Source organism: Herpailurus yagouaroundi, unplaced genomic scaffold (assembly GCF_014898765.1).
Source record: "Herpailurus yagouaroundi ecotype Mexico unplaced genomic scaffold, PumYag 29, whole genome shotgun sequence".
NCBI lineage: Eukaryota > Metazoa > Chordata > Mammalia > Carnivora > Felidae > Herpailurus > Herpailurus yagouaroundi.
The window spans coordinates 30,569,135-30,582,418 of NW_024412377.1; the positions used below are offsets into that span (position 1 = coordinate 30,569,135).

Below are 13,284 nucleotides of genomic sequence, written 5' to 3' on the forward strand. Positions count from 1 at the left end.
TTTTCTTTTCTTTTCTTTTCTTTTCTTTTCTTTTCTTTTCTTTTCTTTTCTTTTTTTTCTTTTGGTTGATCTCTATTGCCATAGAGTTGTGGTGGGAAAAGATGCAAGGTATGACTACAATCTTTTTGAATTTGTTGAGACTTGTTTTGTGACCTAACGTGTAATCTATTCTGGAGATGCACTTGAAAAGAATGTGCATTTCACTGTTTTAGGATAGATGTACCCATAATCTTTAATATTTGGACATGTGAGCAAAAAGGTACATACACAAATGTTCTTCTCAGCATTATTTTTAACAGTGAAATTTTGTAAACAACCTAAATGTCAATCGACAGAGTAACAGTTAATGTACATGCATGCTCTGAGTAGCAGAGTATTAGGCCTTCCCACCTCCCACTGCTCTTTTCCTGGGGTCTGATTCTCCTCTAAGCAGCCTTCTGTACTATGGATGGGATTGATAGAACTATTCCTAAGACTCCCTTCATCTTTTCACAGTTGGGAAACCAGAAAAAAAACTGATCTTTCCTTTCTGACCCCTTGGTTGAGCCAAGAAGGTGTCACATTACATAAGTCTGGCCAGTTGGATGGGACTTTAGATCTTGAACCAAGAGCTAGAGAGTAGTCGAAGACCAAATCCCTGAGTGATAGCATTGGTGGCAGTGGTAGGTGTCTATGGGCTGAGGGAGGGGTGGCAGCTGCCTCCTGGACTTGTAGTTCTTGCCAAGTGATGGCACTGAGCCTCTATCACTTGAGCCACTATGTTATTAAATACATTGGTGGGAGGCCCCAGCAGCAGTCTAATAAATATACACATTAGACCTCTCTTAATTGCAGTAAAGGGATCCTTCTTAAAAAGAAGGATCATCAGGACATATTAGCAAGTGGGAAATCAAATTGAAGAACATTCATGCACTCAAGCTCTCCCATTTATTGGTCTCTGTGTTCTGAACTGGACATATCCATTTCCTGCCCTCATCGAGCTTTATTTAAAATAGCAAAATACTGGAAATAAATTAAATGTCTAACAATAGTGGAATGAGAAACAGTGGAAATTGTGGCATATGCATTACAGTAGTCCCCCACCTATCTGCCATTTCAATGTTGTTGGTTTCAGTTACCCACCATCAACCACAGTCTGGAAGCAGATGATCCTCCTTCTGACATGTCATCAAAAGGTTAATAGCAGCCTAACACTATGTCACAGTCCCTACATCATTCACCTCACTGTATCTCATCATGTAGGTATTTTATCATCTCACATCATCACAAGAAGGGTGAGTACAGCACAACAAGATCTTTTGAGAGCCAGACCTCACATAACTTATACTACAGTATACTATTATAATTGTGCTATTTTATTATTAGTTATTGCTGACCTCTTACTGTGCCTAATTATTAAAGTAGACTGTCACAAGTATATATTTATAGGAAAAAACTTAGTATATATAGGTTTTGGTACTATCTGTGGTTTTGGGCACCCACTGGGGGTCTTGGAAAGTATCCTGCACTCATAAGGGGGAACAACTATACTTTCAGTTTATATATGTATATATATGTATGTGTGTATATATATATATACACACACACACACACAGACACATACACACATATATACACACATACTATATATACAAAGTGAAAATAAGATTTAAAATTATGACTGTATATATACTTATTATATATAATGAACACAACAAAGAAAAATAAAAATTATATATACCTATATAAATTTATATGTACATATATTTGTGTGTGTGTGTGTATGTGTATATATATATATATATACATACACACAAAAAAATGTTATATAACCAAAGGAGGTACTGTATTCAAATGTTGACAGGACTCATTTCTATTTTTAGAGAATTTTTTAAAGTTTATTTTTCTTTTTTAATATTTTTTTAACATTCATTAATTGTTGAGAATGAGAGAGAAAGAGCACGAGTTGGGGAGGGGCAGAGAGAGAGGGAAACACAGAATCCAAAGCAGGCTCCAGGCTCTGAGCTGTCAGCACAGAGCCCAACGTGGGGCTCGAACTCACAGACCGTGTGATCATGACCTGAGCTGAAGTTGGACGCTCAACTGACTGAGCCACCCAGGCGCCTCTAAGTTTATTTCTTTATTTTGAGAGAGAGAGAGAGAGAGAGAGAGACAGAGCACACAAGGGGAGGGGCAGAGAGAGGAGAGGGACAGAATCCCAAACAGGCTCTGCACTGCCAGCGTGGAGCCCAATGGGGGGCTCCCACTCACAAACCGCGCAATCGTGACCTGAGCTGAAACCAAGACTCAGACGCTTAACTGACTGAGCCACCCAGGCATCTCAACAGGACTCATTTCTAAATGGAATTTTTTTGTATTTTCTCAATTTTGGCAATCCACATCTAGTATATTTATAAATATAAAATGCGTTATTTGTAATCATAAAATCTAAGGTAAGGATACAGTAAAACATTTGAAATTTCCTAACCCTGTTTTACACTTAACCATATTTTTGAAATGTTCTGTAATAAGAATATATATAAACAGACATAGCTATATAACATACATAATATATATATGTATACATATATATATGTATATATATGCTACTAAATAAAATCACCATCTTCCTTCAATACATTCCAAGCTCCTAGAGTCAAGTTGGAAGTGTTTGGTCTGTGCTACCCTGACTCTCCCTTTACTGGTCCCTGGGGCATTAGAAGTTACAGAAGGGAGGCACCCGACTTTGACTCAGGTCATGATCTTGCAGTTCACAAGCTCGAGCCCCGAGTCAGGCTCTGGGCTGACAGCTCAGAGCCTGGAGCCTGCTTCAGATTGTGTCTCCCTCTGTCTCTGCCCACCCCTGCTCACACTCTTGTCTGTCTCTCTCAAAAATAAAAAAACATAAAAAAATTAAAACAAAAAAGTTAACAGAAGAGACTGAGAGAAATAGCTGGGCTGATTTCCCTACCATTGCCAGTTTGGGAGGGGATAGCAGAATTCTGGTGAAGTCAGCTGATAGAGGTGTGGCATACCAGAGAGATATCTGCATTTCTGTCCTGTGGCATCATCTTGAAGTATGCTCTCCATCTGTAAGTACACTCAAGGTGGGATGTGTGGAGCCTCTAACATAATCTCTTTTGCTTTGGGGCAGGCAAGGTTGGACCTCCTCTCGATATCATGCTGTACCCACTGAACTGCACAGATTTCAGCATCCAGTGGAAAATGCCAAGGCATCCTGGGAGCCCCATCATTGGGTATACCGTGAGTACCTGGGCACAGGAATTTCTGTAGTGGGTGTGGTTGGGGTGCTGTTCCCACCCTTGCTCTGTCTATATATGGTCTCCTTATTATCAACCCTCCCATATTAATAACTCCCCCAGTCTCCTTACATGAAACCAGAGGAAATGTTTCCCTTTTAAGGGTGTTTATAAGTGCCTGAAAGGCAGTTAGGATCTTTGGAGTCCTCACTCTGCTCAGGGATGGGAAAATATAAACTAAGTAGAAGATGTGGTTCTTGCTATCCAATTGCCCACAGTCAAGTTCAGAGGCTAAATAGCAGAAGCATGGGAAGTAATAGGGAGTCACTGTGGAATGTTGTCAATAAATACAAAATACTGTGAAATCTAACTTAAAGAAAAGGGATGGACAGGCAAAGTGGGGGAGGGAACAGAGAATGCGTTCCTACCTGCCAGAGGTTACAGGTTTGACTGATTTCCGTTCACTAAAATGTTTTGTTTGAACAGGGTTTTTAAAAACAAGTCAACTTTTAGGAGTTAGGAGATTTCAGATAAATATTTAGAGTTCTGAAATCTCTGGGGACATCCAGAGAGCTGGCCACACTGGGGACCACATTCCTAAGGGGCTCCAAGCCCCCTGGAGCTGGGCTGCCCACTTGAGGTCAAACGGAAGCTCCCCCAATAACGCCAGGACCTGCATCTCCCTACTGCCTCCCTTTCTCACACGCGCGCGCACACACACACACACACACACACACACACACACACACACACACATACACACACACACACAGGTCCTCATCCCATCGGCTTCTTAAAGCAGAGAGATGTGTTTCTGAAGTCATGTTGTATCCAAAGTGGGAAGATGGAAGATTGCCTGAGAAAGTCGTGGTTTGGGGAAAAATAGTAGGAGCTGGGTCCAGCCCTCTCTATCCCATTTCACTAATACGTGTCTCCCTTCTGGCTTCTGAGTTTGCAAGCCCGGCCAGGTCAAGCTGATGTTTGTTGCCTCAGAACAGGTGTCTGTGAGGAGAGGCGGTGCCCCTCAGAACCCACTGCTGTTGTAAGTGGAGTTAGAACCCCAGAACCTTGATCTGGTAGAGGAGTGCTGGCCCTACTCTCACCCTGGACGTCTGTGTCTTTTCCAGGTCTTCTACTCCGAGGTCGGCGTCGATAAATCCCTGCAGGAGCGGTCCCATAGTGTGCCACTCAGCCAGGACATCCCTGCCCTTGTGAGTATCTCCATCATGGCAGCTCCCACAAAGACACAGCTGCGGTTGGCATTTCAGCGATATCCAGAAGGATTTCTAATCGTGTGTGTGTGTGCGCGCGCGCATGCTGTATATGTAATAATAATAACCATTTGTATAGTCCCCTGGAATTTACAAATGTCTTTCATGCACATTCCCTCGCCACACACATCTATATCTCCAGAAAGGCAGCGGTATGAAGAAAGTTCTGGCATAAACACTTCCATCCTGGACTCAACCCATCCCATTCGTCATGTGAGAAAACAGCCACCTTACAGCTGTTTCCCCCCTTTTTGTCTTCATAAAGTTCGATTCCATTTTTTAAAAAAATCCCAGTAAAGCTTTATAAATAAATATGACACATTTGTATCTTCCCCCGCAGCCTGGAGACACAATGCAGAAGAAAATGATGTAATTTGAAATGTATATTCCAACGGTCCAAGTTGTTTATTTTTCTTGTCAAGCTCGGCAGGCACCCCGTCGTTCCACTAACCAATTGTTGGCTCTCTATCTATTTCTTTTCTCTCTGCTGTCAGGGTCTCTCTGGGTGAATTTTTCTGCCTTAAGCATGTTCTGTTTTCTTTCCTCCACTCTCTGCCTCCTTCCCCATTCTACTACAATTATCCTACAGGCTAGAGCCTTTTGAATTGCTCTGCAAGCAGTTAGCACCAGTGCCCAGAAGATTGCTGTAATGGGGGCCGTGGTGCTGGGGTTGTTTGTAAGTCCTACTTCGTAAGTGTTCGCGAGGCTGGTGTGTGGAAAACCTATTTGTCGCCGGGAAGAAGTGGCTGTCACTCATTGGGCCTCTGTTACCTGCCAGGCACTATTCCTCATGCTTTATATTCATTTTTCCATTTCATATTCACAACTATCTATGACCTCATTTTACTGACAAGGACACTGAGACTCAGACAGGTGAAATAATTTCCCCGAAATCATACATTAGCGAGTAACAGAGTCAACCGTAAACCCAGGGCAGGCTGACTTCAGAGTCCTGCTCTGGCTGTTGGCTGTTTTTTTTCACCAAAGCTTTTCAAAAAGAAGAGATGCACATTTGCAGCTTGCTTGTCCTTTGCATGGTAGGCTTTTAGTCTCAGACTTTTGCTTCAGCTTTCCTCATTTGCCTCAGAAGCTCTCCATTCCAACTGCTATGGTTTTATTTTAAAAGGGGAGATTGGCTTAGCCCGCGTCGGAAGCCACCAGTAGAGGCTCTGTCTCACCTCGGCAGCACTGGAACTTTCTTTTTTTTAAAAAAATTTTTTTTTCAACGTTTATTTATTTTTGGGACAGAGAGAGACAGAGCATGAACGGGGGAGGGTCAGAGAGAGAGGGAGACACAGAATCGGAAACAGGCTCCAGGCTCTGAGCCATCAGCCCAGAGCCCGACGCGGGGCTCGAACTCACGGACCGCGAGATCGTGACCTGGCTGAAGTCGGACGCTTAACCGACTGCGCCACCCAGGCGCCCCATCACTGGAACTTTCAACAAGCATCTGGACCCCACCAAGGAGCCAGCAATGTCCCCAGCCACCAGCCTTCTATCTTGCAGGGGAGTGTGGCTCACTGCTCTGCCTATACCACAGTCCAGGCAGCAAGGGTACAGCGCTGGTGACAGGTGTCTGGGAGTCTGGACGGTGCCTCTGGAATCCAGACCCTGACCCATCACATGGAACTGGGCTGGACACTGGCATCTCTGGGGAGGTCACTGCAGTGCATACATGAAGCAGAGAGCCAGGAGTGAAATAGGCACGCTGGGCTTCCAGACATCCTTCTGGTACTTACAGGTTGAGTAACTTCGGCCGGAGTTGCCTCATCTGACTAACCCTTTCCTTTCTCCCACAAAAGGGCTATAATTGTTGTGAGTTCCAAATACAATGGTGTGTGTAAACACCTTTGGTGGGCGGACCCCTGAGTGGCTCAGTCGGTTAAGTGTCTTGACTTTGGCTCAGGTCACGATCTCACCGTCTGTGAGTTCAAGCCCTGCATCAGGCTCTTTGCCGATAGCTCAGAGCCTGGAGCCTGCTTCAGATTCTGTGTCTCCCTCTCTTTCTGCCCCTCTCCCACTCATGTGCAGGCTCGCGCTCTCTCTCTCTCTCTCTCTCTCTCTCTCTCTCTCTCTCTCTCTCAAAAATAAAAACCTTTGGTGTTAAAAAAAAAAAAAAGCCTTTGGTGTTAAAATGTAAAGCCAGGTACGTGTTAATGATCATTCGTGATGATCATTGCCTTTATGCTAAATATGATCTGTTTGTTAATTACATCCAGGCATCAGAGTGTGCTATCAAATTATACCTTGCTGATTTCAACAAAGTTTCATAGCTGCTACCGTATACCCAGCATAGGACAACACAGACCCCCTTTTCTCGGCAGCTTTCGGTCCTCTGGGAAAATCACATTCTTACTGATACCCAGTTGGAGAGCAACATAAGACCGGATGTGATCAACATGCTTAATAGACAGACTGAAGTTTTGAAGAGGGAAGATTTAGTATAAAAACAAGTGGTCAAAGTAGGTGCGGAGAATTGAAGCAGGAACAGTTTCTGGAAGGCAGACGAGAGGGAGGTGCACTGAAGTCAAAGGGAATGGTTTGAACTAAGAGGACAAGTTTGTGTGTGTGTACATGCCCGTGTGCTTGTGTGTTTAGGTAGGGAGGTGGGGGGAGGCACAGAATATAAAGAATGGGAAGAGAAATAATGCCTAGACGTACAGGCAGTGAGTCAGGAAGAGGGGAGGGGTCTGGTATAGCAGAGTGATTCTGGGTTCAGAGACTTGCATTCAGATGCTGTATTACAACAAGCTAACCTTACTGGATCTCAGTTCCCTCATGGACAAAACGGGGATCCACATAATAACTGTATTATAGGGAGTGTATCTGTGGTTCCCAAACTGTGTGCCAGGGTGTCCAGGGCTCTGCACCAACCTCTCAGGGATACTGTGGAATGTCTCAACTTTTCAAGGGAAAGAGCGACATTTGTGTGAACTACTAATGCCAAGCTGTTTGGGTGTAACTACCGAACAAATGGAACACTTAGGCATTTCTTTGGCCTGAGAGGTGCTGTAAAAATATTACTGAGACAGCAAAGGTGCTGTGAACATAGAGAGCTTGGGAACCTCTGTACCGTATCATACCAGCCTGTAGCACAAGGATGCGGTGATTGCCAAATAAGGTCATGGGCGGACAGCCCTCAGTACCACAGCGCTCATGGAACAAGAACCGAGTGAGCGGTCAAGGGAGTTCAGATGGGAAGATGTGTGTTTGCTGCCCTTGGCTGTCTGTAGAAGGGGCTTCATTTTAGACCTATAAGTTTTACTTTCCTTTCATGTTTTTTGTTTCTTTTTTTTCCTCTGCAGGGACAATCCGATCGTCAGGTGATTTTTGTAAGTATGCTTTGGAAAGGTTATACCCTTGCCCCAACCCAGGATTCAGGGGGTCTCTTTTCATCAAAATGTTGATTTTCCTGCATCTCGGTCATACTGATTAAGGCCCAAGGGAGAGTGCTTAGCTCCAGTGTAAGCAGGGACCACAGAGCATATTAGATGAATGTTCGATCATTTAGAAAGAAGTCGCTTTTATTCTCCTATGTGTTGCTTCATCTCACGTGGCAGAGTAAGGTTAAGAGGAACATTTTTAAAGGTTGAAGTAATTTAAGCTCTGTTCCAAGACTAGGTGAGCAAGACTGAAAAGGAGAGAAGGTGTTTAAACTAGTGAGCATCGCTGTGGAGGTGCTTCCCCTCACCCATCTTTTCCCTTCTCCTTTCCTCGCTGCCTCTAGTGATTCCAGACCTTCCCAGTATGTCAGGACCAGGTCACCTAAAACTGCTTGGCTTGCTGGATTTAATGCCAAACAGAAGATCAGGTTGACCACCGATCGTATCCTCTGATAATCTGCCTACATGGAGGATTCTGATTTGGTTAGCATTTGACACTTAGAAGAACAACTTGCAGGTTCCAACCTGGAAAAATAAGTAGTAAAATAAACCAGGGCAATCTGGTCCTTTTTAGGGTTAGAAGTGGAAATGAATGCTTAAACTCGTGGGCTCCACACTTTCGGATCATGCATACGATTGGTTGAAAAATATTTGAGTGTGTGTGTGTGTGTGTGTGTGTGTGTGTGTATGGTTATAAATTATACACATGCTACTCTACTAATAAATTATGTACATTGTAAAGTTCCACAGGATTTAAAGGAGGAAATAAAACAAAAATAGAAAGTGCTTTTTCTTCTGTCATCCCAGGACATTGTCTTATTCACCCAGGGAGATACACTATCACCCTGCTTTGGAGTCCACTGGTCTGGTTGACCCACAGTAGTGATTGCACTTGGGTCTTATTCCAGGATGCAGAGAGAAGACGTAGGCAAGAATCATGAGACTTGCATGGAGTCCCAGCTCCTTCCTTCACCAGAGCAAGGATAATCTTAGGCAAGGTTACTGAACCCCTCTGGATCTAATCTCTCTTTGACTGTAAAATGAAGGGGTGGCCTAGTAATGGTTCCCAACTGGGAGTTTCTTAGTTCTTATGGGGCAAATGGGCCTAAGTGTGGGCATTTTAGTGGACAAGCTTCAGGGATGCCGCTTTCCTGCGGTTATCCTGGAAGATACTTTCTAGCTTTCTGTGACCTCTAAGGGAATAGAATCCCCCAATTTTTCCCTCCACTCTGGCCTGCATAGCTTTCATCAGGGCCATTGGAAAAAGAATGTTTGGAAGATAGCATTTTTCTATTTCTCTGGTGCTCCCATGTCATGATGCTAGATATTCTCAACTTCTACCAAGGCAACCAAGGCCGAGCCTTGACTTGTAAAGTCAACTGTGAAGCTGCACCCAAGGTTACTACCTACCAACAAGGTCATTTTAGAGCAATCGTAGTATTTTAGTGTTGAAACTTTGGCCCAGAGAGGTTAAGTGGCATCTCCAAGATTGCAAAGCTATTTGGTAGCAGAACCAGGGTCTCCTGGCTCCCGGTCCAGTGCTCTCCCACTTTGTGCTTTCTTCCAGCAATGCTCACTGGATTCCCTTATGGAATAGTAGCTACCTGTCTGGACCAGTAAATGAGAAAACATAGAGCTTCATTCCTGGAAACAAATGACCTGGGTTTCCAGCCATAGGAGAAAAGTATGGCATGGAAGGGGGTAAAGATAGAATCTGAAATCAGGGTTAGAGATTTAAGTTCAGAGCCATTCAGCATGGTTTTGTCATCGCAAAGCAAGAAGTATTCAGTTAAGAATAGTCCCATCTTTTCAGGGGCTCCTTGTACATAGCTATCCAGATTATTTTTGTACATTGGGTCAGGTATTTTTTTTTTTTTCAACGTTTATTTATTTTTGGGACAGAGAGAGACAGAGCATGAACGGGGGAGGAGCAGAGAGAGAGGGAGACACAGCATCGGAAACAGGCTCCAGGCTCTGAGCCATCAGCCCAGAGCCTGATGCGGGGCTCGAACTCACGGACCGCGAGATCGTGACCTGGCTGAAGTCGGACGCTTAACCGACTGCGCCACCCAGGCGCCCCTGGGTCAGGTATTAATTAGGATAAAAATCTAACAGTTCAAAATCCCAAGATAATAGTGATTCTAACAAGATGTGCATTCATGTTTCCTTCAGGATATAACCTGTCTGGATACAACCAGTTTTGGTGGCTTCTCTCCATCAGAGACCCAGAATCCTTCCATCTCATTGTTCTGCCAACCCCGTTGGCCCTCCTTCCCATGGTCCAAATTGGCTCACTGATAACATCCACATTCTAGTCACTAGATGAGGAAACGAGGAAAGGGTACACAGCCCTTCCTATTAAGGGGTAACTCAGAAATTGCCCTCATTATTTTAACTCAAATTCTATTGGACAGACTTTAGCCACATGGCCACAGCTAGATGCAAATGATGCTGGGAAATGTAATCCTTGAGTGGTGATGGGCCAACTGATATACAGGGGTTCTATTATAAGAAAGGAGAAAATGGATATGAGGAAACAGTCATCCCTGTCACAGACTGTGAATAGAGGAATGGCACTGGTAAAGCAGATGTGGGTAAGGCAGCTGGACATCTGAAAAACAGAATAATAGCCTGAAAAGTTGATATGCTATGTTTGAGAGTTGGGCAGTTAGAAGCATATTAAATTATGGTATGTATGAGGGAAACCAGACCCATTGTTGTTCTATATGTCATTGAGCTTTCTTCTTGGGCTCAGTGAACTAACTGGCCTTGTTTTTTTCTATCAGAGATGTGAATTCTCTGATCTCATGACAACCATTGGGGGTGCTGAGAAGACAAGGGAGGTAGCTTTTGGAAGGGGTTTTGCATTTCAGAAGGGCTAGACAAACACAAAGCAGGGTTATTTTGCAACAAAGCATCCAGCCTTGCCTCCTCACCCCCCAAAAAGGGTGTGGGAAGGGGTCAGTGACGACTGCTGAATTCACTCTGGACTCTACTCCAAGAAGGCAGTTTCCCTCACTGTCTTTGACCGTCTTGTATAGAAATAAAAGCCAAGGGAGATAAGCATTTTGACTTATTCTCAAACTTCCACAAGGCAACAAAACAAAACACTTTGTTTTTCTACTTCAGAAAGTGCATATACAGCATCTTATCTAATTTGATGCAAATCATTATAAGACATTTAAGGATGGAAGTAGAAAGATTTGTGGATTTCTGTGGTATTTTCATAAAGAATCCAAGGGTTATCACTAGTCACAATATAGTGAGAGGTTTCATTTGGGACGATTTATGTCAGAGGAAGAAGTGATGGTTAAATCACTGAGTCCAGCTCCTCTTTCCATGGCCCAGCTACTCAGTGCCCTTGACCCTCACTCCCTCCTGCCAACTAACCAGCTAGTCAAAACAGGAAAGACACAGGAAAAGACTGGAAAAAGTTGGCTTCTGGGAGGGCCACCTTCTATCTATCTGTCAATATACCCGGGCTGAAGGTAGGACTACTCTTCCATATATAAAAAAGTTTGTTTTTCAAGCTACATAAGCAACTTCTACAAGTCTAATGTCTTTTGGTTTTCAATGATAACTTAAAAATTTTTGGTACATAAACTTCTGTGCAGTAATCTGGTCTTCAGTGTTTATGCTAAGTATTTTTCATTGATTTACATATATTTAAGGGGCAACTGGGTGGCTCAGTCGGTTGGGCATCTGACTTTGGCTCAGGTCATGATCTCACAGTTGGTGAGTTTGAGTCCTGCATCGGGCTCTGTGCTGACAGCTTGGAGCCTGGAGCCTGCTTTGGATTCTGTATCTTCCTCTCTCTCTCTCTCTCTCTCTCTGCCCCTCCCCCACTCTCTCTCTCTCTCCCTCTTTCTCTCAAAAATAAATAAACATTAAAAAAATTTAAATATATTTAATATTTTTTGTACATGTATTACCGAGTTAGAACTTGGCTTTGGAGTCAAACAAAGCGGAATTCATATCCCCACTTTGTCACTTAATAAATTCATGTCCTTGAGCAAATCATTAACTTTTCAGAGATTCTGTTTTCTCCCTTATAAATGAAAATAAGAGTGCTATCTCCCACATATGACTGAAGGAAGATTTAAATCAGGCTATGTGTTTCTGGAACAGAGAAAACACACAATAATGCATGCTAATTGTAGTTGTATTTGGTATTGGCTCATAGCTAATATCTTTAATAATCTATAACCACACCACTCCTCTCATATGTCATATAGCATATAGACTTCATGGGAGAAAAGGATCCTAAAGCAAAAGGCTGTGAGGGTATTGGCTTGAAAGTGTATTTTTTACTGTCATAAGAACAGCCTAGTCATGGCCTATGAGAGAATGAGAAGCCTTATATCCACTTGGTACCACCAGTCCCTTAATTTCTGACTAGCCATGGACCCAGGGGACAGATAGTGAAACTAGGGTGCACAGATGCAGAGAATTAGGGCAGAAAGGGGGCTTTGGAGTGAGGTCCATACGTTCAGCCATGACCCCTTGTATAGCTGCATGTAGGATGGCGGGGGTCAGAGTGGAAGGGAGAGGAAGATTGGAGACAGAAACCTTCAGGGAGGCTGGAGAAATGGCCCAGGTAAGGATTCAGAGGACGTGGAAGAAGGGAGCAGATCTGAAAGGCATGTGGAGGTGGCTGGAAGGAAGTAGGTAAGAGGAAGTCAGCCTTGTTGCTGGAGTTGCTAACTCCAGGGACTGGGACGGAGGTACTGGGACGGAGGATTCAGTAGTAGAAGCTGGTTCTTGATGAGGTAATCTGCTTGTATTGGACGCCTTGATTTGATTTCTTTCATTCATTCACTTTTCCTTCATTCATTTATTCATTCATAAAAAAGCATTGCTTGAGTATTTGCTACCTGTCTGGTAAAACTGTTCTAAGCTTTAGGTTGCCAGAGGACTAAGGACTTGCTCCTTCCCTCAAGTGGGTGGGGAGGAGGTGACAAATAAACAGACAATTACAATCTAAGGTGAGTGGTGCTAAGATTGAGGTACACCAAGGACGCCAGGGAAGCACAGAGGAGGGAGGCCTAACCAGACTGGAGGCTGGGGGTCAGAGAAATGAGGTAATGTCTCAGCTGAACTGAGTCATGAAGGATGAGCAGGGGTGAGCCAGGCAAGAGTGGAGAGAAGGGCATTTCATGTGGAGGGAGCAGCAGGTTCAAAGGCCCAGAGGCAAGGAATTGAATGGCATAAATTTGCGCCCTGCCAAGTTCTGAAGTATGCCTGGAATACAGAATGCAAGGAAGGGAAGAGGCATGAGATGACGCTGGAAGGATGAACAGGGGGACACACTAGGCTATTCTAAGGGGATTTTTATTTATTTATTTTTTTTTTATTTATTTTTTTTAAATTTTTTTTTAACGTTTATTTATT

General features: G+C 43.6%; 1 protein-coding gene across 2 annotated transcripts in view; it reads left to right on the plus strand.

Moving 5' to 3' along the window:
- EGFLAM (EGF like, fibronectin type III and laminin G domains) overlaps nt 1-13,284 on the plus strand; it is a 181,775-nt gene that overhangs the window by 60,019 nt on the left and 108,472 nt on the right. For both annotated transcript variants that reach the window (XM_040495740.1, XM_040495742.1), the window contains exons 2-4: nt 3,134-3,243; nt 4,367-4,450; nt 7,816-7,842. In XM_040495740.1, the coding sequence (XP_040351674.1) occupies nt 3,134-3,243; nt 4,367-4,450; nt 7,816-7,842 (221 nt within the window). The remainder of the gene's footprint in view (nt 1-3,133; nt 3,244-4,366; nt 4,451-7,815; nt 7,843-13,284) is intronic.